This window comes from Euwallacea fornicatus, chromosome 16 (genome assembly GCF_040115645.1).
Source record: "Euwallacea fornicatus isolate EFF26 chromosome 16, ASM4011564v1, whole genome shotgun sequence".
Classification (NCBI taxonomy): Eukaryota; Metazoa; Arthropoda; class Insecta; order Coleoptera; family Curculionidae; genus Euwallacea; species Euwallacea fornicatus.
In genome coordinates this window covers 575,103-602,754 of record NC_089556.1, presented here as the reverse complement: position 1 = coordinate 602,754, position 27,652 = coordinate 575,103, and the positions used below count along the sequence as shown (strand labels likewise).

Here is a 27,652-nt window from a genome sequence, read left to right as displayed (position 1 = left end):
AATCCATACGTACGTCTGATGCCCCAGTCCATCATTTTAACTGTCACATACTCCTCACTCCCTCGTTAAGTCAGGTCATGGCGCCAACCCCTATACCAAACTGGATTAGTCTGTTACGCTCATAATGACAAGACCTCCTTCCTTTCCACCCGGCATTTCGTTCGTGGGCTTCAAACAAAGAACTCTCCCGAAATAATTTACGTGGCAAACTTTACATTTTCGAAACTGGTTTAAAAGAGTTAACTTTGCGCGGCGTGTTTCGAGATGATATTTGATTCCTGCTGTACGTAACGGCCACAGCAGGAACTGATGATGATACCGCGATTCTTCGTCGTGCGACGTGAACTCGGAAACTTGCACGCGGTGAAGCATGCGCTGCCCGCCCCGTTGGCCGCCGGTTTCTTCTCTAATCGCCGAAGAGGAAAGACAAAGAAGAAGGAGGATGGCTTAGGTCAGTCATCTTTGCAGTGAGAGTAATAATTCGGAAGATAGCTGCGCTCGCCGCTTGAATTACTATAACAATAACCCAGTTAAACCGAACATCCTCCACTTCTTCAAAACGGGACAACTCCGTAATTTGAACATCGACTAATGACGATTGGAAAGTGACGATTGTTGCATAAATAGCTGTAACGTGCGACGAGGAGCAAGTGACTCCTCCGAAAGGAACAATAAATGCGTTTCGGGTTTAATTCCAAAGCGTATTCCATTGGGCGCAGGTCGGACACAATTGTTTTTTTATTCAAATAAAAATATTTACGTATTTAAAATTGCTGCTTTTTCCCAATATACCGGGTGATTCAAGAAGGTGGCGCGCCCTTGTGACTTTTTTGCTTTTAAAATTAGAAAGTTGACGTTTCGAGGGGAGCTACACGAGAATAGAGCCGATTGATTGATGTTAATGACGTTTATCTAGCGCTTCCGGGTTAACCAGAAATGACGTCAACTTTCCATCTATAAACGTAATGTGCTATAAATTTGTAGTTTTTTTTAAATTTCGAGCTAATTTTTGGTCTAAAAATATGTCATTAAAAAAAAAAAATTTTTTTTCGTGTGGTTTTTCCATGTCCAGCTACGCCACAAATTCTGATTCGCCTTCACTGATAATAAAGTTCTCTTTTCCATTAGCATTTCCCGCTTTTATTTTATACAATATTTGTTTTGAATAGCGGTGCCCTAGATGGTTTCTAAGTGGAAATCTTTGACAGCATTCTCCAAATACTAACAGCATATCCATTTTTTCACTTTTAGCATAACTTTGCATTTTTTTTTGTAATTTAATTCTCCTGCGTTTTCACGACTATACACAACTTCTACCAGTAGAAATATTTTATTTTTCTGTTCTGTCATTGGGAAGGTGATCATGTCGCATGCCTCGGCCGACATATATTTTCTTTCCATATTTGAATGTTTTAAATAAATTAACAGTTTATTTCTGTATGAACATACGTTGTGTTTGGTATCAAAAAAATCAGGGAGAAATAGTGTTTTAGAATATCGCTAAGAGCCACTATGTTGCCATTTGGAAAACAGAGGATATGTAGAAAAAACAGTTTTTTTGTTTGCATTTAAATTACTCATAAAAGAAAAAGTACCCAATAAAATGACAAATCGGTATTTTCCTCATAATTTTGACCCAAAATTAAGCCCATTATGTATGCCTCAGTGGCGTAGTTGACGTGAAAAAACCACAAAAGAATTTTTCTAAATATTTTTAAACTAAAAACGACTTCTAGATTCTAAAAAAGTGACAAATTATAGGGCATTATATTTAAAAATCGAAAGTTGAGATCATTTCTTGTTAAATTGGAATAGCTAGATAAACGCCATTAATCTCAATCAACGGCTCCATTCTCATATCGCTCCCTCCAAATTGCAACATTCGACGTTTAATAACAAAAAAAGTTATAATGGAAAGCCATCTCCTTGAATCGCCCAGTATTTTAACTCAAATTGTAACTTAACCACATCTTTCCAATGCAGGGTGTCTTTTCATGGCATTATCCTTATGCACAAGCGAGAATAAATCTATGGTATATTCCATTTGACGCATTTCAACTCAATTCTTTTGAAGAGAGATATTACAGTTTTCCACATTTTTCCAATATTATTTGCCGTTCGAATCTTAATATTGCCCTTTTGTAAAATCACTTGAAGCATGATTTCACAGCATTTACGAAAAATTTTTATTACATAGGTACACATGTTCGCTTCCTTTTCTTCAAGGTGCGAAAACGTTAAAAATTTCAGAACTAAAGTCATTTTTTCACAAATTCCAAACCTTCATGTTAAAATAATTAAAGTCCCCAATTTTTTGCTATAATCAGGACGAGGTATGATCACCGAAACGTAAAAATTGACTTTATTCCAAAACGTAATTGAGCAAACGGTGCTCTTTTGCTCCTAAAAATTCCAATTTGATGAACGCTAATTCGACCGGTTCAACAAAATCAGAACCCCGTTTGATTCTGTAGATGGAGAATATTTCGTCTGACTTGCCTTATTAACCAAGCCAAATGAAATTCGCTTTTGAACTCTGAACGGACGAACGAATTGAATTAGTTTCTGTAAAAAGCTCAAATATAAATTTCCTTTAATGCTGAGACAAAATAAACATCTAAGAAACAGTCCTTTGATAAAACCACTCTAAATGTGTAACCTGAATAAGAGCAAGTTTACGTATATTCCGTTAATTCAATTTTCACCTCTACCAGAAGCAATAAATTCGTTTCCACACATTCATCTCTAAATCCCCATTCTGCTAATTAATCCTCCGCTCAATAAATAATAATAATTGAGTTTTATGAATTTCTCTAAAACAAGCTCACACGTTATAGCCGTAATATTACACTTTAATGAAAGGGCATACCAGAAATAAATATAGACACAAAATACCTCACGTTTAACAATTATTACCAATTAATAACAATCATGTTCAATATTCAAAAACATCATACATGTTACTGAAACTCGTTCACATTTAGGTTACAGCCATCACAATGATGAATGATTTACGTAAAATTAATTTCAAAGAGTAGAAACAAAGTCAAGGTGCGAGAAGCGTTATACGGGGTAACAAGGGGTATTTTTTGCCAACAAAGAACAGTTTCAGCAGAATCAAATATCAGGCGATATCGAGGTACTGACGACGAATAATTAATATAATTATTTGAAGAGATATTCATTAATTTACTGAACTGGAAACTCAATCAATATTAATTGCATTAATTAATTAATAATCAGAGGTAGGTTTAAACGACTTATTATACGCGTTTTATTATATTAATTTATAATGAGAATCCGATGATTATATGGTGCCTATTATTTGGTTCGTTCTGAAATTTATAAGAAAACCTTAAACTGGGCCAGAAAATTTGCGGACAAAAATTAAAGTATAAATAATTTAATCCAATCTTTAGCTCTATTGTATGTTCATTTATCATTCGTTTGAATAAAGTAGAAAAATGGAGTACAATACCTTTGATGATACACTATATATTTATATAGTCGCCCTTCTTAGGTGTATTCTCTACATGTGCACATACATATTTTAGATCGTGAGAAGTGAAATGCCACATCTAGCTTGCTTGAGAATTTGCAAACCTTTAAATCTACTTGCGTATTTTACTTAAAATTTTACAAAGGTTTTGAAACATTTCTCAAATATTTTCAGTATTGAACTCCACGAATTTTATAATTAAATCGAAACTAATAATAAACTTCCGAATTATAGCACTTCCTATTATCACCCCGTATACTTCCTGCTCTATAGTGTTGTGCAATATCGTAAGTTGTAATTGAAATCAACGCGTGCTTTTTTACGATATTTTCCAATAGGAAAAGCTTCGTTTGAATTTTGATTGAACATTCACTGGCTTTCCACATTAACCCGCTTTATATTTCTCTAATCGAGTTCTATGCAACATCCATAGAAGAAATGTAAAAAAAAAACATTATAAACACGCTATTTAGTGGTAAAGTAGTGAACTTTAACTTGCGCCCTCTGTATTTGGATGGGACGAATTTAAAGCTGAGGAAAATAATCAATACAAGACAGGAATCTACTTTGAATGGAAATCACCTATCAATTAATTCGAGTATCAAAATATCCCACTACTCCATCAGTATTTATATTACAAAGTTATTATCATTTTAAAAAATTGTTTCCATTTTGAGGTAGCAAAATAAATTGTGTAGTTTCATAGTAGAGTGATACAAGCTCTTTAGTTAAAAATCCTATTAAATTTATGATAATTAAAAATCATGTACACGTAGGAAAGATGTGAAACCATACAACCCACATAAGGATATTGATCATTTCTTCCTTTTTTTGCTCATGTATGCTTATAATAAATTTTTCACAATTATGAGTTTGTAATCAATTGCCTTGATAATATTATCACCCGATTAACCTTTTAATGATGAATACACGAAAATAATATTTTAATCTATTAGTCGTAGAGTTGTACGCTCAGAATATTTCAATACCTTTTTCGAATTCTTTCCATTCATGACATCACATTGACAAAAACGACGGACTTGCATTCGCCAAATCGTTGCAACAATAACAACAAAAACAACAAGACTAACTTCACAGAAACATATCCTCAATGGAATCCAAAGGATGGTGACGAAGAGACAAATATCCTATAGTTTTTAAGGAACTTAGTCAGATGATGACAATAAAATACTGTGAAGGGATTTTAGCCTGCGCTTTCTGGCCACCGCTGGTAAACAATGCCCTCGCAATGTTTATGGCCAATTTTCAGTTCATGAAAAATATCCAGAGATAACTAACCTGTGTTTGGCGCCGTCATGAGTATACTGAGTGGACATTCGTCATCGTCAAGTACGTATTCTGTATCCGGAATTCCTGGTTGCTGCGTGACTTGCACTAGACAAAACTGCGATGGATCTCCTATAAGCAAAAAATGATGATGGGGGACATTTCAAAACAACAACAAATATAATTTATATATTTAATATATGCAAAACGGCATGCTCAATTGGAAATTTCTCTACTTATTATCGTCAGTATTAAAACGATTAAAATAGCAAAAAATTAGCAAAATGGACTACTAAAAAGGATTTAAATGGATGAAATGATTTTTACAAGTTTTTTATATTTTTAATATGCAAGGTGTAGTTTGGAAACCGCAAAATAAAAATAAGGGCCTTTTTTCAATTAAACCATCCCCGGTTTTCGTGCAAACGAAAGAACGGAATAACGAAGTCTTCCGATTTAGCAGGAATTTTAAGACCTTGCCTACTAAACTTATCGGAATTCCAATATTTTTTGGTGTTAGTGTGACGAACGCTTAGAAATTCTCCTAACAAAATATTTGTTTTCTTTGTAAAACCCGACGAATCTCATGGCATAACTAGAGAGAAGGTTAAAGAATGCATACATACTAAAGTGTGAAACCAAGCAGTACGGAGTATACGCACTTCGGAAATCACCGTCCTTCAATATCATGGGATGACGCCTTCGGACAAACGATTAAGATAGAAGGGCAGCAATATTGAGTGAAACCCACACTATCGCCCGCAAAATAAGAAAAAGCAAGTAGACATCAATGTGTAGCAGAAAAACGATATAATCCTATATTATTAAAATCACTTTAGAAAATTTAATTATAAATTGTCCTTCCGCTGAATTTCACTGAAAGAGGACATGATGGAGCCTAGAGAATTAAATAGATGAATTCCCGTTTTGTGTGTGTTGTGTAAAATTCCTCCGGATTAGTAAGGCTAAATATGCAGATTCCGCGTACTCATGCACAAATATTGTGCAATGGACAGTAACAGCAAACAATAAAATGGAACCTGTACCAGAGACATTCTGCAGTTACGGACTAAACGGACCTTATGCTGATATTCACTGGGGTTCAAAAATATAAGATGGCAATTAACTATCTCGTTATACAAGGAACTTTTTTATTAATAAATATAGAAATAGGCGAAGTTGGGCAGAATTCATTGCCATTTCGATATTTAATTAACACATTGTCAAAGTACTATAACCAATATGATTATTTTCCAGCATTAAATTTAACCTGACAATCGCTTATTTATTATGTTCAATCCTTATTTCCTAGACTACATATACATATTATACTTAGAATGTAAAGTAATGCTAATTATCTACCACAATATTTATTAAGTAATTCTCAAATAATTCCAATTTTTTATTTTATTAAAATCACGAAAAATTGGGTCCTTGTCTCATCACTGCTATTAGTCAAGAACCAAAAAGCTCATAGTTTGGCCGCTTCGGTTCACACATCAACCAATAGTCGTGTCGAAATTCTTATTTTTATGTTATTCCAATGCGGGATTGCTGGATTCGCACATCAAGATTCGAATATCTGAATACGATTCTTATCGAGCATTCGTAATTTTTCTGCAGGACGTTATTGTTGAATCAAGGCCAAACGAATTTGAGAAATTTGAAGGCATCTCCAAGACTACGACAACCTTAGAAATGTAAACAATAGTTGAACGAACATTAGGCATCGGAATTATCAAACGGATCACGATTGCAAGGAGTGTTAACAGCTCTATGAAACATTTAGACATGTGTTCGAGCGAATGCCCTGCATACAATTTTTGTCCACTTATGAACTTTCCATACCACACTGTATATTGCAGCACAACAATAACTGCAACACAAAAATAAATTTTAGTATTCATGATACGAAAGAAAAAAGAACGAACAGATTTGGGAAATATCGTACATAGAAAATAATCTACTTGATGTGAAGAGCCGCCGTATATAAGAACTATTTTTCTTAAAGCAATGGCAGCAATCGTCTTCTCTGAAGTTTCTCAAAGTACTTTTAAATCACCCTGTACATCGCAGTCTTTACGTACCTCTTGTTAGACCATATTTATCCAACATCTCCCGCACTACCGCACCCGCACAGTCTCTTATCGATAACAGTAACGTCTTATAAGGTACATCTTTGCACAGAGCCTCTCCGTAAATTTTCAGTGTTCCACCTAAAACAAAGTGCCCTATAAAACAAGAGAAAGCCAGAAAATATCATCGATTTTGGTTTCGAGATTGTCTGGACCAAAATTGCGTAGTAACACGTACCAGTATCTGGGCCCCCATCTTTCGATCTAAACTGTTGTAATTTCTTCTCTAACTTTTGTTGGCGCCTTCGCCTCATCACAGCCTCAGGGTTTGATATTGACCGAGTGAACGACGTTTCCGGAAGTTCTATGGAAAAGCACGTTAATATGACGATAATCTAACAAAAATAACAATTTTTACTTACCATGATATAATTTTTCAGTTACATTATCACCATTTACATCTAAATTCTCGCTCTTCATCCGCGACAGTTTCTCCTGCTTCTTCAGTTGCTTTTTTTCCCTTTTCGATAATTTCCTTCGAAAGCTCGCGTTTGAATCTAAAGAACCCATCGAACTAACCTAAAACGAACACGGGGTCTTGTTAAATCATGACGTTGTATGCGACTCAGACTCAGAACCTACCGTTTTATCATCGACGTTCTTTAACAAAAACCTCCCTTCTCGGTCATCTATATGCCAATTCAGCTGTACCAGCAATGGTTTTTCGTCTCCAGACATTTTTCTTTCGGCACACCCTTCGTGCAGCTCGAAAAGGGCGTAGCTGGGCACGCTGAGCATTCGCATATCGGGCCGAAACTTCTCTACTAGGGTACCGATGACGTCTTCCACGGTGGCATCGCTGGCCACTCGAATACACTTCGTGGCGACTTTTTGCCCGGAGTCTTGGAAATAGAATCGCATCACACCATGAAATTCCAAGTCCTAGAAAAAAATGATTGTTGAATCATAATTTTATCATTTCGACCGAACGGTTGGGGAGTGTGTGGGAACGCGAATCATGAGCGTCAAAAGAGGCCAATTTTGACGTCGGCAGTGAGTTTTCACCTACATTAGAATGACTAATATCACTGACAGCCAACGGAAAGGGAGACGCATACTCTAAAAACTAATAGAAGGCAATAGAAACCGCTATTAAGCCAGAACCGACCAGTATTGCATGAGCCACGTATTACGGTATGAATCTTAAACTATGTTCAATTTCGTTTTGCATAATTGTAAATCGATCTTTTAATCTAAACAAGTGTTTGTAATAAGCGGATACTGCAATCTGTACGATATGATGAATGCTAAAGAGATAGAAGGTGCAATCTGCCATAAAGACAGGAAATTCAGTGCCGGGTCGGAAATTCGTGTCTGTTACAGCGTCTTGATTCAAATTCTGCTAAAAGACCAATTTAAAAAATTTTTTTTTTTGAATTAATGAGTAATTCAAAAACAGAATTTCGCATTTTGCCATTTCCGATACTTTGTTTATGCGCATCGCATAGATCACTGGCGCTCGCGGATTTCGAACCGAATCCATTTAAGTCTTAAAATATGGCGGATGCTTCGGGATTTGTTCTTATAATTTTCCCTTTTAATTAAGTCGAGAAAAAGATCCTGGGAAGCGCACTGCCTCCAAAAAACAAGATAAAAGGTAAAGCGTATTTAAATCTCATCGCGGAAAAAAAGAATAAAATCCTATAAGGAGATACTTACTAATTAATTATGTTCGCAATACACTAACAATAGTAAGTTTCTAATTTGGGATACCTACCGCTTTTACTTTATGAATAATGACTAGGCCAATGTCGGATATTAATTATGTTTACAAGACAATATAACTGTAAATTAGTGTACGGTTCTGGCATTTAAATTAAATCGTATTATGTATAACTCTGGCGGTTTTAAGATACACCTTTTTAATCCCAATAAAGCAAACTTCGCAGTTGTTAAATTTTCATTTTGCGCCTTGCTGGATGTAAAATTAAATTATACACACTCGGTCCGGCTACGATTACTTCTCGGATAGTTCAACTTAAACAATTTTAAGACTTCTCAAAATCGGCCCGTAACAGAAACCATTAGGCCAACACCTGTAAGTCCTAATTGACGACATAATCTTGTTGGCATTGGTCCTCCGGTATGGTTGCAACGAGAATGAATTAACGTAGCTGTAATAATTGTTCTTCATTGCCTGAATCCAGTTCGTTCTCAACTTCAGGATCCGGCAATTACCCGATGCTTAATTTTAAAGTTCAACCGTGTTGTCATCGAGTCGGCTTCTCTTTTCTATGTTAGAATAAGACGATTGAAATTGAAAAAGAGCCGGCCATTATACCTCACACACACGTTTCGCCGGTCGTTGCTCTTTACCTTGTAAGTCTGCGCTAATGCCCCGGCTTTAGCCAGGTTGAACAATTCGGTCTTTCGCTAACCTACTGACTAACCTACTTCTGTGACATCTCACTCAAATATTATATATAGTAAGCCTTTATAAGGCCTTAAAATGTTTTCCTGTTTGTGTACGTTTCAAATACAAAAAGAAAATCGATCCGCGGGAAACCTTAAATGGGGTATCAAGGTTATCTTGTAAATTGTGTGCTTTAAACTAGATTAATGCGTTTATTTATTAGTACCTATGAGTTTGTGTCGGGCACACATCTTTTCGACTGATATTCGCATTCTCTCAGAGTAATTGTTCTTCCATTAGTGTGGTAATGACGACCATAAAAAGCACGAATGTCGAAAAGTGGCTTCGCTAGAAAATTCAATGAGCCTTGACAACCTGTACGTTTGGTAATAAAAAAAAAACTTTCCCTGTACCAATAATTTCAAGTGCCATAAAGCAACGGAGATCTGCATTTCCTTTTCATCCGTGCCCAGTATAAGCAAACACGAAGCAATTTCTAATCAACTTAGCGTGTGCATCAATGTCCGTCCAACAATTCGTATTTCCAACGTTTATTGACGGGCTCAGGTATGCCGAAGTAAAATGCTGTTTGACGTAACTTTAAATTTTTCGGAGGACAGCAACAGCATTTCCTCCTCGTTCCCCTTCGAGGGCAAATCCTTCCTTGCGAAGTGTATTTAAGTAATGGAGGTTCCGGAAAACGCTCCAATTTCGACACACGACACGAATCTTATAACTTATGGAAGACCTCACTGACATCTAGACGTTTTTAATCTAAAATCGAACGGCTCTAAGTTACGCCTGTGTAACTCAGAGCCATTTGATAGAACGGCAGGTACCATGACATACTTATCATGTTATCGGCAGCAACTAGCTCTTCGGTCACAGTAAATAGATTGCATCATGGAAAACGTAATTGAATTCGTATATAGCTTGATCTAATTGAAGGGAAAAGTACGCCGAGAGCAATAAAATAATTTGGAAAGTGGATTTTCATATTATTTCTCTGTATACCCAAAATCAGGCATTGTCCGCGAGTTCGGGTGTGCGCGTTACGCTTTGGAACCTGATTCTACCTATAAAAGGTAATATGGCCGGCATAGATTGGCGACAAAGCGTTTTTATTTCCAAAATTTCAGACTTGTTCACAATTTACGACCTGCACCAAAAACGCATTTTATGATTTTGTCTTTCTCTTATTACGGTTCAGTTCACCTGCATAATGCCATGGGGCTAAACTTGCATAGGGCCAGTGGTGCGTATTTCCACCTGACTGAAATGACGGTTTACAATTTATAATAACAACTCCAACACACCCAACTTTTAAAATGAAAAAACGGATACCATATACTTATACTAATGTTAGTCAACGCTGAAAAAATTACCTCATTTGGTTCTGAGAGCTCAAAAAGATCAAGACGATTAGCATTCCATTGGTTGATGACATTTCGCAGGGCCTCTCTCTCGAGGGCCCTGCGATCGTTCGACGTGCCGCCGATCATCTAGAGACCCTGTAACAAACGTATCTAATTAAAATTGTAACTTGTACGTTAAGGGAAATTATTTAAACAATCCAAGGACAGCTGAGGAAAACCAATGAAACCTGCCGCCAGTTTTAAGATGGATGAAATTTACCAAATGCCGATAATCGACCGTGGGAAACTCGTTCTATTGTGACGGGGACAGACATTTTTTCCTTCTTTGTAATACTTCGTACATCATAATAGAAATATTTGTTGTATAAGTAACTAAATGATCTCGGGCACATTTTTGTGCAATTTACCCCGTTAACAAATCATTTTTTGACACGTGGCTGACCACCAATGGTGCCCCAATTCAGTCATAATTCTTAATAATCTAACTGTCACTTCAGGGCTTCAGTATAAGAGTATTCAGTTCCCCATTCATTGTTACAGTTTACGAGCTACAAACGGTACTTTCCTATTTAATCATTGGAACCAATGGTGCTGTCACAGTGCAACGCATGAGAAAAAATCGAGGAATTTACGAATTTACAAAACAACCGAAGGAATAACAATAATGATTTGTTCGTTACTCAATCGGTAAGTACGTGGCTTTAAGGCGATTTTAAAAGGAATTAAAATTTAAAAGAAAATAGTTTATTAGTTTTCTTACTCGAAGTTTCAGGGCCATACAGGGTGTTCCGTGATGATGTACGAACATTTTAAGGTGGGATTCCACATGAAAAAATAATGATAGTTTGTTATATAAACTATGTTCCAGAAGTGCTACGTTCCGAAATGCAGGGCTACAGTTAAAAAAATAGAAATTAATGAGTATTTCCGAAACCGCTCGCGATATTTCAGTGAAATTTGGCACATAAAGACTGTTTATAAAGGGGCGGCAATTGCGATATAAATATTCAGTACAATGCAAACTTGTTCAAAACTATTTTAATACAATAAATAAAACGATAGGAAATTTAACGCATTAAGGGCCGACATCGCAATGAACTATGAATTACAACTTTTCAGTACTTGTAAAAATCGCGTTTTTTTGTTTCTTGTTAGTTGCAATTAACGTTTCACTGCGATGTCAGCCCATAATGTGTTAAATTTTCTACTGTTTTATTTGTTGCATTAAAATAGTTTTGAATGAGTTTGCATTGTACCGCATATTTTTATCGCAATTAATGCCCCTTTACAGTCTTTGCATACCACATTTAATTGAAATATCTCAAGGTTTTGAAAATATTCATTAAGTTACATTTTTTTCCCTCAAACTTTGCAGCCCTATATTTTCGTAACGGAGCATTTTGGAACATAGTTTGTATGACGAACTATCATTATTTTTTCACGTTGGATGCCACCTTTATATATTCGCACATCATTTAGAACACCCTGTATAATTGACTTTGTCATTTTCAATTAGTTCATTTTTTTTTGTATTGGTAAATACAGTTAAGTCCGGCAGGTAAACTACTACCAACACTGAACCATACTAATTAAACGCATTATATATTCTGGTTCTATTGCTGATTTCTTCATCACGGCGGACAAATTTGGCTAATAGGTAGTTAAAAAAAAGGACTATCCGGCGGTACCTGTAATTAGTGAAAGTTCCGCTCCACCGTTCCGGTGTTTCCGTACTATTTTTTCCGGTTCGATGCCAGAATCGTGAGGTATCAATCAAAAGGCAACACCTACACATTAGTTATCGTGAACGTAATAAAATTCGCATTTTCACGCTAAACGATCACCAATTACTTAAGTTCAATAGTCGGCGTTTTATCCAGTATGTGAATTGTTGTTAGAAGGCGTAGTTTACAGTATATTTGCATGTTAAACAAGTCAAATTACAGGGTGATTATTATGTTAAAGTTATTTTGTGCATGTATCGGCTTATATGATATGACACATGGAAATCATACTTTTGCTCCACGGAATGTTTACTCATGAAGTTTAAGTAAATATCTAATAACTGTGGTTTTGTTACTTAAGAAGTGCGGAGGAAATCGACACTGAGGATTTATACACAAATCACCGTTTCTCTAAAACACTATTTCGTCATATGCAATTGAACAAATATCACAATGGTGTGTGTGTATGTGTGTGTGTGTGTGTGTGTGACTCAGGGATGAGGAAGAGGCATCCAAAACGGAAAAATAAATTAAGAAAGTACCCCTGGATATTGGAGTCTCGAAGATCTATTACAACCTGGGTTCCCCCTGCGGTTAAGAATGCCGTCACGATGAATAATTTGAGGTATTTTTTGAAGGTCTTGATGGCTAAAAGTTTGCAAATAAATCCGGGGTCACAAAAATTAAGAATTTTAAAAAGCAGAATACTAAGGATATATTATAATGCAAATACTCCCTGCACGTTTACGTAGGAATTTTCATTCCACGAGGAATTCCCTCCGTTGATGAAAGCAATGAGTTGCCAAAAAATGTATATTATCTAAAAGCTCTGTGTAAGAAAATCTACAGAAACGGTAGTTCCAAGGCTGAAAGCTACAGTCAAGGTATAAATAAAAAAAAAACCTCTGTAGGTACCAATCAAATCGTGAACTTCACTATATAATTTCTTCTCCAAACGCTGGATTTCAACGGGAATAGAAAAAATATGGACAGCGAGTGAACGAATGCACTTCAAAATTCTGGAAATTTCTCGGTAAAATTGGTTAATGCCCCAGATAAATTCGTTCTCGGTACCCGCGCCATTGTATCTTTGACCAGTCAAAGAAGTACAACACCTTATCGAACGCTCAGTCTAAGGAACCTCCCTAATGGTATTAAGACGTTTGCCGAAATTTACGGAGCATCGTATAAAATCAACATCTATTTGTTATTTCCGATTGAAATACGAAGCAAGACAGGGCGTTGAGCGCTACGAATCCTTTTACGTTCCCACTTTTGACATTGAAACATAAATAGCTAAAGCTCTAACACCTCGCTGTTCGTTTAAGTACATCTAACAGCTCAAAACTTAAATTCTTCAAGAACCGCAGAATGGCCTCCCGAATGGCTACGCCGATAATTAACTTCAACACTAATTGTGGGTATAAATGGCTTTTTTGGCCAATTAACACCAGCTGTCACGTATCGCAATTTTACCTATTTTAAATGGTTTTTAACTAAAAGTAAACATTTCGTATACAACCAGCTTTCAACTTAGATGAAGTGCAAAATACATTACACTTTCATTCTAGTTATTTTGACTTAAGTGTGTTAACAGAGATAACATCGAGCTTAACATGTTCCTTGGTTCTTACTTGGGTAAACAAATCAAAACACTCCGGAAATTCTTTTACACACTCTCGATGGCTTTAATGGAATAATAGGAACTGTTGAAATACTGCGTTAAAAACTACAAAATAAACATACAATTTTTTTAACATCCACTATCGAGGTCAGTTCTCTAGATTTATTAATCACTACATTAATCTCGGCCGTAATAGTTACCTACCGGTTTGTTCAAGAGTACCCACCATGATGGTTTAATGCTTAATATTTAACTGCGTTAGTATAATACCAGTGTTTTTAATATTCCCCTACAATCCAATGCGTACGAGCTTAGCTATGCACATTCCTCCATGGCTAAACACCTGTTCAAGGTATCTGCTGAGGAGGTCAGCCACTGAGCCAACGACTACAATAACAATTAATGCAGTGATCTTCTATAAATAACGAACAGATAAATGTTAATAACCTTATTGGTGTCGAAACTAGAAGATGAATATTTTTGAAGGGAACTCTTCATAGGTAACAAATAACGTGGGTGAAGTTTCATTTCTGTTGCAAGTTAAATATTTATTTTGGTGCAATATTTGCCTTTACGAATTGCACTTCGACGTCAAAGTTAAATGAAGTGCTTGTTTGGGCATGAAGCTACGATATGTTGGGCGTCGATGCTATTCAATCCAATTTTCCTCCATTATTGGCTGGTTGTACACACAACCGAAAACATCGATCAAACTTTTCATTGTATCCAGTGCACCGCATCGACATTAAAAATCTTTGAAACCTGAGCTTTGCTGCTAAAGGAGGAATTCAAACAATGAACGAATTGATCAGGGTCTTTGAAACGAGAAACCGTCGCGTCGCCAGTCACTAACATGGGATACGTAATCCGCATTAATCGAAATAGCATTTGGACAGATTATGACCAAATGGTCCCACACATCGAAGGAAAGAAGTCAGCAGAAATAAGATACCCTTCCACTGCCGGTACTCAAAGATCCTCGTGCAATTTACCTTGAACTGGGTTGGAACCACTTAAAAAACTGTCGAAGTTCGAGTGGATGGGAATTTCAAAAGTGCCATAAATTGCCTTTTTAACACACGACTTTTCTAAGAACTTAAAGAGGGAGGTGAGGACACGCCCGTGTACAGGCACTAACCCAAACATCGCATTGGTGCACCGAAATGTAAAAGATGTTTCCTCTCGAGATGTGCCTTACGTTGTGGCCCATTTTTAGGCCGTTCATCAAGACGTATTTAGACTACTCATTTTGAGCTACGTGAAATTTCTAAAACAAACATGACATTCCATATCGAACCTGCATTAACCAGAATGCACGAACGTAAACGCAAGTGAGGAGGCGTGAATGATAACAATTGCTCGAGTTCATTAACTTAACTAAGTTCACTTTAAATAAGTCACCTAAGTAATGTCCTGAATTTTCCCCAGAAACACTGGAATGTTTCATTAATGTCAATTAAACTCGAACCAAAAAATAAATAAAATAAAAAAATTTGAACGAAATACGCATTGCTTCGAAATGAAGAAACTTCCTGCAGTTGACACAGATACGACTGCGAAATGTACCTGGCAGTCACGAGAGAGTAGTTCTCCTAATAATTAATTCCCATTGCAAATGAGAGAAGGGCTATGATGTGTTCAGAGCAGATTATAGCTTTAATATGGGCTTTAATAAATAAAGAACAAACGAGCGTAAACTAGATTCTTAATGGCGAGATGTGGTTGAAATTGAGAAGTTTTCCTTGAATAATAATAACAATGAAAACTATTTAAATTCAAAGAGACAATTACATACGAACGAACGAATGTACAGCTTTACTACATATTCTAATTAATTAGTATTTTAATTACTTTACGTTTATGCACCATAAATCGTTTCTTTGGCTGCTCCCAAAGTTCTTTATTCAGATTGGAAACTCTATATTGAAAACTCAAAGTTCCACCGGGCTGCGTGGCAAGTTAGCACCAACTGGCACAGGCCATTGGATTTTTAGTATAGGGATTAGATGGAGGATTAGATATTCAACTGTGAACGCTGAATAGGTAATTATTTCTCCACATTGAAGGGAGATTTAGCCCAAATACGAACTGCATGTTGTGCATTACCAGAATTTCGTTTCGTTTATTAGATATTTCCAATTTAAAAATATTTGCATAAGCAAACCCATTACGGCCCTCAACTCGAGAAGAGAGCACGATCTGCAAGTGCAAGACAGTGTACCTATTTGGAATTGCGAATATTTCCCTCTTGACCGGGCCTTTAACATACATTAAAGTGGAAAATGATAATTCATCAAGTGCATTAGATCACGAAAGTTGACCGAGGTATAACCAACTATTATCTCTCACTTCTAACCGAGCTTCTAGCTATGTCCAACCAAAGAACAATCATCAACCGCCATGCAGCAATTATTGATTTCTTAACTTCCTTTCGTGCGCCAAGTATGTTATCTAGTAGTTTTTGTATATTTAACCTCCTACTTAGAACATTCAGAAATAAATATTCAGCGACATATCACGCGAATAGTCACCATTTATCAAGAATTGTAATCTGGTTTTCTAATTAAAGCAAAGTTAAAACCTCTTTTTCGTCGTTTTCTTTTTGGGCAGCTGAGAGAATTTCAAAAGGGCGCTAAAATCTCGCATTATTTGCATCAATGTTCAAAAAAGACCTTCAAAGAACAACGCATCTCTTACTTATCAGCTTGGTATGGGAGTGTCTTTGACTCCCATCGAAGAATTGGAATGTACTCGAGCTTAAACGCTGTTGCGGTGGGCTTTATATGACTCAACAAATGAGTAATGGAACGCAAATGTCATAAAAACTGCGTTAAATGCTTAAGTAAGTCCATTGGCAAAGATGCCAGTGAAATTGAAATTAATAAGCTAATAAATAGGGTCGTTCAACATGCAAATTACCCAATTTATTAAATTAATTACATATAAAGTTCTAAGAAGTCAGATGCATTATTACTGTCTCTGCTCTTCTGAACCCACCAAATATTAAATGGTTCACTAGCCTGGCGGATAATTGTTTGTAAAGGATTATTTCCTGAAGATGTCTGCAGTAGGCAATACCCCGAATAAAAACGTACCGAGGGATTTATAGATAGATTCTCCAATACTTAAATAGGTAAAGGTGAAAAAAAAATTATTGAATACTTAAAATGTGCTTTATTTTTATCGTTCGCATTAACTTAATTAATACAACTGTCATTTGGTGAGTGAAAGTGGGTGTTGCCAAAAACTTTGTTCGCCTGTTGTGGTAAAACTAGAAGTTGTGGTGCTGAAGCAATTTGTGCTTAGAAGTGCATTCCTTCCTCAAGGTCAACTAGAATGAGGCGTCTATCCGTGCTCTCCTATGTTAACCTCCACGTTAAAATGCAGTTTAATATAGGGAACTCTTGATCAGCAATTTTTGAATCGCCCTGAAGGCACACAATTTTATTTTTTGCTTGATTTAATCGATTATGGCCCGTATCAGAAAATCGCTGTTTTCTCAGAAAGAGGGTATTGTCTCAAAAAATTAACCAGAATAAAAACTGTAAAATTGAATCTGTTCTAGAAACCTTAACTCTAAATTACGTTTCAATTCAGAAAATTTAGAAAATTTTAAAGGCGCCAATCAAATAAATGTGCATTGTCAATATTTGGTTGTTCTATGTTAAGGCATTGCTGAAATAGGGTTTTTTCAAATTTTTTTACGACATTTTCTTAAACCAATACCTCAACAACGATAGAAATAAGAAAAAAATTATATAAAAATTGACTGGATTCAAGGTCTACACAAACCAAAGTTCTGTGTCCATTTTATCGTGAATCGCCCTGTATATCTGATATGTATTTAAACATCGAATTTTTTAACCCTGGCCACAATCAATGTTGTTTTAATGGTAAAACAAGTTGTTAGATAATCCAAAACGAAACTAGCCCTTAATGGAAAGCTTTCCAATTTTGAACCCATCCATAAAATTTTATTGATTCCTAAAAGCTATTATTTAGAAGAATTTATTGGAATTTAGGTAAAAATATTTAGGTTATTATGTTAGATATAGGAAATTCATGGAATTTTAAGCAAAAGTTTGGGAGGTAGGTGAATTTTCCTTAAAAATAGAATTTCAATGTACACATATTTGTAAATGATTTTCCTTTCGGATGGATCACTTACGACATTTTTCTGGACTCTTTAGAATTTCTCGAGATATCTTGAAATATCTCGAGTGTGTACACCAGAATACTGCAAATCAAAGCCAGTGAAAGTGAAGACTCCATCTCTACTGCTTTGTAAACAAGAAACAGCACTCTACACGACAAGATAGAATCCAGAATATAATGTAATTCAAATATTCGTCAGTATAGTCAACAGACCAACAAGCACTTAAGTACTTAATCAATTTAAACCACAAAGATGACCCAAGAGATGACTAACCCCTGAAAATTTTAGTTTTGGAACAACTTTAATCTGATGCCAGTGGTTACAATTCCAATAAAACTATTGACAATAGCAATAGCCATTCAATCCAGGTACTCCTTTTGTGTCCACAGTGACAACAAGCAAAATATAAAACGACAAAACCGTGTTTCGAAATGCGTGAATGAATTTTAAATTAAAACCAATCAATGCTTCTTGACCTGTACGTGTATGGTCATTTAAAAGCCCGCGTGTACCCAAGAGGTACCAGCGGTACCATACCACAAGGCATTTTGTGTGCTGTGTGAACATGGCTTTTACCTGTAATCGGGTTCTGTCAGGATAGTTAGTTCTAAAGTCGTATAAAGTACCGTTTTTTAAACAATTTACGGCATATTTCTTAATAAAACTCATCACTTCATAACACACCGACTTTATCGAGAAAACATAAAGAAAGAAAAGATGGAAGTTGTAAAGTTTACCTGTTGTTTTTCCACGGATGAAGCGATGTTTTTGCTCTTAATCCATTTATTTACCAATAAATCTCACTTATAACGACTTACAATGAGAAATTTCAGATCACTTATGACATTGTTCATACTCCGAGCAACATTTCTGAAGTTTTAGTACACTTTATAAAAGTTTTTCCGGTATTTTCGCGTGGAAATGCGCGTAAATATTCGAATTTCCCAAGGTGTGACTTGCACGACTCCACTATTCGCGTCCTCGAAACAGTTGAAACAGTCGAAGCACGAACGAAACACGAAAAATTAAAGGTACGGAATGGAAATTTGACAGCTGCGCTGGGTTTTGCGCATTAACCAGTGGCGTAGCTCAGTTAATTCAATGCAATTTTTATTTCGCCTTTCTACTTAAACATTATTTACAGGTACGTTATATTTAATTTCTACTTGATTTAATTGTGTCATTTCCTTGATGTATTTTGCGAGTTACGTAGTTAGTTCAAACTCACATACTGACAAATAGCCGCAAATGGAAAAACCTTAATATTTACTTGAAATAAACTTTGCACGTCTCTGTTCACAGCTTCCCTCCACAAGCTGTTGCCACAGAACTTTGAGGTTATGGTATCAGTTCATTTTAGTTTTATTTGTATGTATTTCTTTTAGTTTGAGTAGTTTTTGAGGCTTCCTCAACAGTAAACTTGCTCCAATTAGTTAAAAAAAATGGATGAGACTCCCTGCAATAATTTATACGACGATAAATTAATGGCTTATATTTACGACGATGTAGACGATAGCGATATTTTTGCCTTCAAACCTTCATTTCAAAACCCTGACGGATCTAAAAATGAACAGGTAAGCTCTAAAATGTTTTATTTCCACAGAAGTCTTAGTTGTTAGTTTAATAATACAGAAGCATGCAAATCCCACTTGTTAAATATATCCTCAAAAGGTTGTTTTTTAACAGACATACCCAGTACCATTATGTTTCCTAATTTGTACTTACTAGTACAATTGAGTTTTTGTATTTTGAAATAAGACTGAATTTAATCTCATATAAATGTGTCTGGAAAAAAGTTTAAATTTAAGAGTGAAGTTGTGGTCATGCTCTTGATCTTGGTCAACCACATAGTTACATGCCTCTTATGTGAGGTCTCTAAAACTAATTGTACATCCACAAGTTATACAACTTGTGGTCTCCTTTATGGTTCTTAAAAAGTTCTTAAAAACTATTCCATACTGTAGAAACACTTATGGTCTTTTCAAGCAAATCTCAGAAGCTAATACATTGAAAAGTAAGTCTACACTGAAGGAAAACCATAGTCCTGTGCATTCAAGTGAGCATTGCACTTATTTGACTATGAGGGTAATGAGAACTTGACTCTTAATATGAAATATGTATATTTCTAATAACAAACAGGTACTGCACATAGAGTACTTTTGAAGGTCCTGTCATTGCAAAACTAGCCACCTGCATTATTTTTCCTCTAATAAGAGAATGCTTGAGGCACAAGTTTCACAGGAGCCAGTACTGGAATTGAGATTGTTTTTAAAATATGTTAATGATTATATCTTTGATCATTAGAAAGATGAGATGCATATGCTGTGCAAACAGCACGACTATAGTGTGTGCAAAAATACAAGGAGCAAGAGGCACTGGCAAGGAAGGGCCTAACTAAGTTAACATGGTGATGTGCTGTATATTTCCTCGCCTTTTACGTCTGTAAATGTATTTTCAGAGAAAGTAATAAAGTTCTCTTTATAAATTATCTTGCTCTACAGGCAAATTTCCTATATCACATTATGGGTTAATCATGAACATTTATGGATACGATGTTAGATGGAATATGTGTTTGATCTGAGTCAGATACTTTAGATCAAACTTTCCCTTTTTATTTTAGGGTTCTTCAGTTGAAATGAGTTCAAAAATTATAAAAACAGCAATAAAATGATCAAAAATTGATTGCCACTACCCTCAATCTTTTCATTTTACATTATTTATCTACTACTTTGAAAAAGGAGTAATTAAACTAATTGCTTGCCATTGATGGGTAATTAGATTAATGATTCCTTTCCCAACTTATATCTAGAATTTCAGATTTACTAGATTTTATCAATTCTAGGATAATATACCTAACAATGTGTTGCCTTCAACAACTAGAGAATTCTCATTGATACTAGCAGAAAATGAAGAGTTGAAATTAAAGATTAAACAGTTGGAAAATGAAAAAAGTCTTTTGGAATTAAGAATATCTGAAGTATACAAAACTGCTAAAGCTGAACTGGAAAGAAAGGATAAAAGATTACTTCAATTAAATGATAATATCAATAATATGCTGTTAAGAAAAAAACGTGTTAATAATCAGCCTCACAAGCAGCCAAATGAGAATAGTGAGAGCAATACTTGCATTTTTGTTTTATTGAAATTTTAAACGTTTTTATTATAGCCAGAAATAATGTGTTTCATCAGAACCACTCCAAGGATAACCGTCGAGAGAACAAAACAGATGTAAGACAAAAGGTTGAAGATTCAGAACCACCCATCCATCATAACAGTAATGTCCAAGCAGAAAGTAACGATGTTTTGCTTATCTCAGATGAGGATATAGCTTTTGTTCAAACTGTTGATGAAGTAAAAATTAGTGTTCCTGATAAATCAGAAACATTAAAAATGGAATCAAAGCCTGAATTGCGCCGTTCTCCAAGAAAATCTGCAGGGATCCCAAAAACTATTAATAATGATTTAAAATTGCCTGTAAAACAGGTGCATGAAAAGAGGAATTTGAGAGATTCTAACGATTTAAGATTAAAATTTAATAAAAAAATTAATGAAGATTGTTTTGTCAAAAATGATGATGTGTTCACAGAAAAATATGAACAATATGTACATACAGAAAGTGGTAAAAGTCAACTAAAACCTAAAGAACAAAAAATATCTCCTTCTATTAGCAATTCTGAACGAGATAAAAACCATAGATGTTCAGAAAGAATAAAGAATATTGACAAAAACAAAAATAAGTCTTTAAATCCTCATCAAGTGCACGGAGAGAATTGTACAAAATCAGAACCAGTGTCTAAAAATTTAGAGAGCCAAAACCTAATTTCCACTACAAGTAATTTTGCTAGCAGTAAAGATGTTAAATCTAGAGAAAATACATCTAGATCTAGACGATCTAGAAGTAAAACACGTGAGCGAAATGATCCACGAACTTCATCTGATTCACTCCCATCATCTTTGTCTAGAAACAAAATTAGTAAAAGAACAAGTCGTAGATCTCCCTCAAAGAGTCCCGGAAGGCATCGTAGAACCTGGAAACCATTCAGATCAATATCACCTTTAAGAACCCACAGAGATGGAAAAATTGCGAATGAACAATTAAAAAGAGAGGAAGAAAGATTTGAATTACGGTCACGTTCTAGAGGCGACATTGGTTTTCAAACCAAGCATACAGATAGAAGGAGAAGTCCCAGTTTCTTACGTTTTTCGAGAAGTGTGGAGGATACAAAGCGCTCAAAAAAGACATCAGATCAAAGGGATAGGTATGGAGATAATATTGCTCCAACTCATGGAGAGTGGAAAAAACTGAGCAATTCACAGAAGGAGATTCAATTCAATAAAGAGGAAAATAGAGAGTCAAGGAAAAAGAATAAGACATCGCTGCGAAGAGGCCAAATGGATTATGGCGATATTGATATGGACATTAGAAGGTAAGTTAGTAGAGGAATTCAGTAAAGTTGAACAAATGTTTATTTGAAATACTTAAACAAATTGTACAGTAAAACTGTAAAATAAAATGAAAAGGAATGATTTAAATAAAGTTTTTCAGAGTTGATCTCAAGTAGTTAGATTCTACGTTAGTCCAATTTAAAATTTTCTTATTGATAATGAGTGATTTGTAACACGCTTTTGTATTGTTGCTGTCTTATTTTAGAGATGTACCAAACAGGAAAGAATGTAACGTTAAACCCATTCAATCTTTCAAAGACATAAATAAATTATGCAAACCTGATCTTAAAAGGTGAGATAACAATTTTGCTACTAAATAAAAAATTAATATGCATTGAAATTTATTATTTTTAGGAACTCAAACGACAAGCAAGAAGTATTACAATTTATCGAGTCGTCTTCAGCGTCTGATAATTCTGTTGGCGCTGACACTGCGTTCAGCGATTTTGAAAGTTATATGTCAGATATTGAATCTAATTTAGATATAAAATCGAAACCTAGTGACCTCAATAAAAAAAAAGAGAGTGACTTAGATCAATGTAAGTCCATATTTGAATTTGGGCAAAGGAAGGCTGTAAGTCAGAATGACGAAATTGTAACAAACCGGTCAGTTACAGAACAATGTAGAACAGAAATAACTGATAATATTACAAAATCAAGTATTGAACAACTTGTAGATCAAAAACTTTCAAAAAATTCCAAACCAAAGGAAGAAGTTAAGCAACCTGTTGATGACATCAAGTCAGTAGAGGATAAAATTAAGAAAAAAATAGATATGGACCAGTATAAACAGCGATGTAGTATAAAAATTACCAAAAGCATTAAAACATTAGATGAAACAAAGGAAAAGAAGACAGAAGCCCAATTATTGGGTCAAAGAACTGATGAAGCCCGGAACGATAACAATGTAAAAATAAACAAGAATCAAAACAAAATAGTTGTCAATGACGAATTAAACAGTATTTTAAATGAAAATAGGAAAATATCAAATGATAATTCTGAAGGAGGAAACAAGAGCCAGAAGACAGTTGTAAGTGAAGAACTAAACAAGATATCAAATAATGGCGAAACACAAAATCATAATTGTGAAGGAGGAAACAAGAACCAAAATACTACTATTGTAAGGGACGAACCAAACAGTATTTCAAATACGGGCAAACTACAGAGTGATAATTCTGAAGGAATAACTAGGGATAAAAAAACTACAGTTATAAATGACGGAATAAACAAAATTGCTTCAAATAGCAGTAAAATACAAAATGATGATTCGGAATTAATGAACAAGAAGGCTAAATTTTTAAAAGATGAAGAAAATATAATTTTCAATAAAGACAAAACACAGGATAATGATTCTCAATTAGTAAGAAACAGCCAGAATAATATAGTACTTATAAATGACAATAGTTTTCTTCATGACTTAAGTATGTCTGATGACGAAGATGAAAACACTTTCAAAAAAGTGGAGCCTATAAAAGACGACAAAGTCGAAATGAAAATTAGTATTATTGATGTTGTAGTAATTCCGGCAGATAGGTAAGTGTTAATAAATTTCAATTTCCATTCTTTTACGTTAATATTGGTTTTATGTGTTCAATCTGCCTATGATTTCATTATATACACAGTGTTCAAATGCTAATTATACTTGAAATATAATCGCCCCTCTACATGAAGTTCATACTAGTATAATTAAAAAAAAAGGTCGATAACGTATCTTCAATAAGCATTTACTTGTTTAGACTAGGGTAAAAATTTCACTTTCTGACGAATAAATGTATAGAGGCGGTGATATTTGACAATTAAGTGAAATTGTGTGTTCAATTCTTGTTCAGTCTGTTCCTCATCTCTTTTTTTGTAGTTCACTTTCATTGTCGCACACTTCTAATACCAGAAAAGAATCAATATCAAACGTTTTGGAAACAGCTACAGAAAGTCACTCTAAAAAAAACTCGGACAATTTTGAATGTATAGAACAAATTCAAGAAGCAATACATACTCATGTTCCACGAACTGAGCATACTACATCAATGGTTAGGTATGGATTTATTACAAAGTTTTAATTTTTGTAGTTTAAATAACTGGTATATTTAATAATTATTTCACAATTAAATATCTTTTTTTAAATAAATTTTTTGTGTCTAACCCTAGTAGCCTAAAGTCAAAATTTTTTCAGTTTAAGCGAACTAGACACGGAAGAGTTGCAGAAGTGTCTGGAGGACGATATTCCCGAGTCTCCAATTCTTCCCCAAGTTAGTCCCGACAATGTCATAGACTCAAAGCCACTGAAAAGACCGTGTCACGAAAAGATTGTCCGTTTATTTGGGAGTGATTCTCCAGTGAATTCAGAGTAAGTTGTTTTGCAAATTTTATTTATCTTTTTAGTCGATAAAGGAGATGTTTTAGTTAAACATTGAGGGTAATATGTATTAAGAATTTTCAAAAGAAGTAACAGATGCAAACTCATTTAGATTTGTCTCTAATATCTATAGGATGGCCCAAATTCGAGTCTTAATATTATAATTTTGGAACTGGGAAGAATTAGCGTAATTTTTCTATAAGACGCAACTTTAATAGATTTGAACGAAACCATGTGTCTAGATTTACTTATTTGACTTCAATATACAAATAAATTGTATGTGTACAGCATAGGCAATCTAAAATGGTCTGTAATGTTTAGTACTGAATGGCTGGATCAAACTGCTGAACATGGTTAGCTCTATTATGGCGAATCTCAGTGAATCTGCAATTGAAATATATTGTAGGTAACTGTATCCCTTGGAAATACATTATATCCGAAAATACCTTATATTATAAAAGCTTATTGTCAACTACGTTACTATTGTTATTATTACAAGAAAATGCCTTTCCACTCGCTTGTAAGCGGTGAGAAAATTTATTATTATTAAATGTCGTATTTGTATAGATTTTTGTCATCTGTCAACAGGAGATTAACAAAATTCCACGAAATGCAATCTGAAAAATTGGGAAAGAATCTAGCTGACTTACCAACAGCTCGAAACACTGGGGCGACTCAAGAAACGAAAAAAGCTGGGCTGAGCAAACCGAAGATGAGGAAAAGTAGATGCCAAACAGCCGATGCAGTTTTGTCTGAAATTTTAGGCAAAAATAATTTGGAAGCGTCTATAGAAAGGGGTTCAAGAAATTTTGATCGAGGAGATGTGAATTATTCGATTTTCCGCAACAATCTGCATTAGTGAGTATATTCGTGTTGATTAAGAATCAAGATTACCTATGGCAGTTTTGAAAGGGACTTTCACTTTTTTTTTTCTTTCCAGTATTCCCGTTTGTTCGGGTCCAAATGCTCGAATAAAATTAGAACAAGAAGTATCGACCAAGAAAGAACAAGCTGTCGATAAATGCACAGAATCCACAACTCCTGACACAAAGATCAAGCGTAAGAGAACCCCAAAACAATCGAAAGCGAGAATTAGAGTGAAAATGCCATTTAACGAGCAAAATAAAAAGGACAAACGCATTAAAAAATGTAAAACTAAAAGAGCGAAATGCATTGGAGACAGTGAGAAAACTACTTCATCAAAGAACAGGTCCAGGGTTTCTAAGAAGCAACAAAGTAAAACTAGAGATATATCCCAAGATAACACTAATGATAATTCTGAGGATATTGCACACGAATACAACCAAGCGATTCAGGAGGAAGCGCAAAAAGTGGTCTCGAAAAAACACCACGAACAAAAACTAATTTCCGAGTTTGAAACACCTTTGACACCATCGGTGAAAGTCAAACGAAAAAATAAAAATATTACTAAAACAGTGGAGCAAAGCCCCAAAGAGGAGCAAAAACTTGATGCTTCTGAAGAAAGAAAAACGCAAACAAGGAGAATAACCCCAGTGAAAATTGGTGAAGTTGACAGTTCTATAGATGGCAACCTTATGGAAGAGGGGACAAAGAAAAGAAAGATAAATACGCCACTTAAAGACGAACGACCGGGGAAGATGCAGAAAATGTCTGTTGAATTTGGCATATCGAGCCAATCACCCTTGCCGCATATCGAGGGAATGTTGAAACTGTTTGAAAAGAAAACTTCAGCAACCCACGTCTACGCCGACTGCCCTTTGGGAAGCACCAAGACGACGGCATTCCAAAGAAAATTATCAGATTTAGCTGAAACAAATACCGTGGATGCATCTAACGACAACACAGTTAATCAAATAAATTTGGATTCCAAAGATGTATCGTTGCTGGGGACACTGGAGAAAGTGATATTGGACAATATGACGGAATACTTGGGCGACAAGAGTCTGCATTCGTTCGGCAGCGAGGACAAAACTCGAGGTGTCAAAACCGCCCATAACGAAACACAAAATGGCAACGAACGCGTCGACAAGCTGGACTTTTCTAATATGCTGGGAAAGAACCTGAATACGTCCACGCCGATGAAACGTCCAAAAGAAAATAATGAAGTAGACGTCCCTCAAGTGTCGACGAATCATGAAGAGAAACAGATCAACTCTAGCAGTACTCCAGTTGTGAATAACGATTTATCGACCCAGACGAACGGTTACAAAAGCTATTTGGCCACGCCAATGAAAAGAGATCGCCAGAAACGAGTGAGAGTTATACAATTGATACAGAAAACGTAATAAGATTTTTTATATTAGCAGCTGTAATGTGTTTTGTTTTATCTGGAGAATCTGTGATAATAAGATTTAAGTTTGTTGATTACGAATTTAATTTGTGTATTTTTCATTTGATGTCAATAGTGTTTTAAGATAAAAAAAAATCTTCATACATATATTGATTTTGATACATTGACTTTTTCTTATGTAATTTAGTTAGTTTTTTAGTTTTATGTTGTTTTAAATAAAGTATAGTGCGTTCTTTTGATTTCTGGTAATTTATAGTTAATATTTTGCAAATCGTTAAGAAGTGGGGTCGCTTAAATGAAGCAGAGTTAAGTTTTTTTAACTTAGGTTAATATCTAGTTTTTACATATTATAAATACAAATTAGGCACGTGAAAAAATATACGACAAAATGTAAATTTGTCAAATTTAATATTAAAGAGTTTTAATT

The 27,652-nt window shown here is 35.0% G+C and overlaps 2 protein-coding genes across 7 annotated transcripts in view; one reads left to right on the top strand and one right to left on the bottom strand.

The window, feature by feature from the left end:
* cno (adherens junction formation factor afadin) overlaps nt 1-19,172 on the bottom strand; it is a 69,914-nt gene extending 50,742 nt beyond the window's left edge. For 3 of the 5 annotated variants that reach the window (XM_066291548.1, XM_066291550.1, XM_066291551.1), the window contains exons 1-7: nt 18,892-19,170; nt 10,660-10,785; nt 7,504-7,803; nt 7,284-7,440; nt 7,100-7,225; nt 6,874-7,002; nt 4,799-4,918 (exon numbers count right to left, since the gene is read on the bottom strand). In XM_066291548.1, coding sequence (XP_066147645.1) covers nt 4,799-4,918; nt 6,874-7,002; nt 7,100-7,225; nt 7,284-7,440; nt 7,504-7,803; nt 10,660-10,776 — 949 coding nt within the window. In that variant the 5' untranslated portion in view covers nt 10,777-10,785; nt 18,892-19,170. Of the gene's footprint in view, nt 1-4,798; nt 4,919-6,873; nt 7,003-7,099; nt 7,226-7,283; nt 7,441-7,503; nt 7,804-10,659; nt 10,786-18,891 lie in introns of all 5 variants that reach the window. The other 2 variants (XM_066291552.1, XM_066291549.1) reach the window with 2 other exon arrangements.
* Nucleotides 19,173-19,282: 110 nt separating this feature from the next.
* Nucleotides 19,283-27,641, top strand: LOC136344256 (putative leucine-rich repeat-containing protein DDB_G0290503). 2 transcript variants are annotated; one of them, XM_066291555.1, is made up of 10 exons: nt 19,283-19,298; nt 19,540-19,728; nt 20,997-21,264; nt 21,321-22,581; nt 22,806-22,892; nt 22,955-24,133; nt 24,456-24,632; nt 24,771-24,944; nt 25,542-25,811; nt 25,894-27,641. In XM_066291555.1, the coding sequence occupies exons 2-10, from the start codon at nt 19,597-19,599 to the stop codon at nt 27,218-27,220; spliced, it is 4,875 nt and encodes a 1,624-aa protein (XP_066147652.1). In that variant the 5' UTR covers nt 19,283-19,298; nt 19,540-19,596; the 3' UTR covers nt 27,221-27,641. The 2 variants fall into 2 exon arrangements, with proteins under 2 accessions (XP_066147652.1, XP_066147650.1); XM_066291553.1 differs by lacking the exon at nt 19,283-19,298 and having other exon boundaries at nt 19,473-19,728.
* The last annotated feature ends 11 nt before the right edge of the window (nt 27,642-27,652 follow it).

Excerpts from the sequence above, each read along its gene's own strand:
- LOC136344256 (XM_066291555.1), top strand. The coding sequence starts at position 19,597 with ATGGATGAGACTCCCTGCAATAATTTATACGACGATAAATTAATGGCT. Across the intron at positions 19,729-20,996 it reads ACGGATCTAAAAATGAACAG|GATAATATACCTAACAATGT; the intron begins GTAAGCTCTAAA and ends TATCAATTCTAG. Across the intron at positions 22,893-22,954 it reads TGCAAACCTGATCTTAAAAG|GAACTCAAACGACAAGCAAG; the intron begins GTGAGATAACAA and ends TATTATTTTTAG.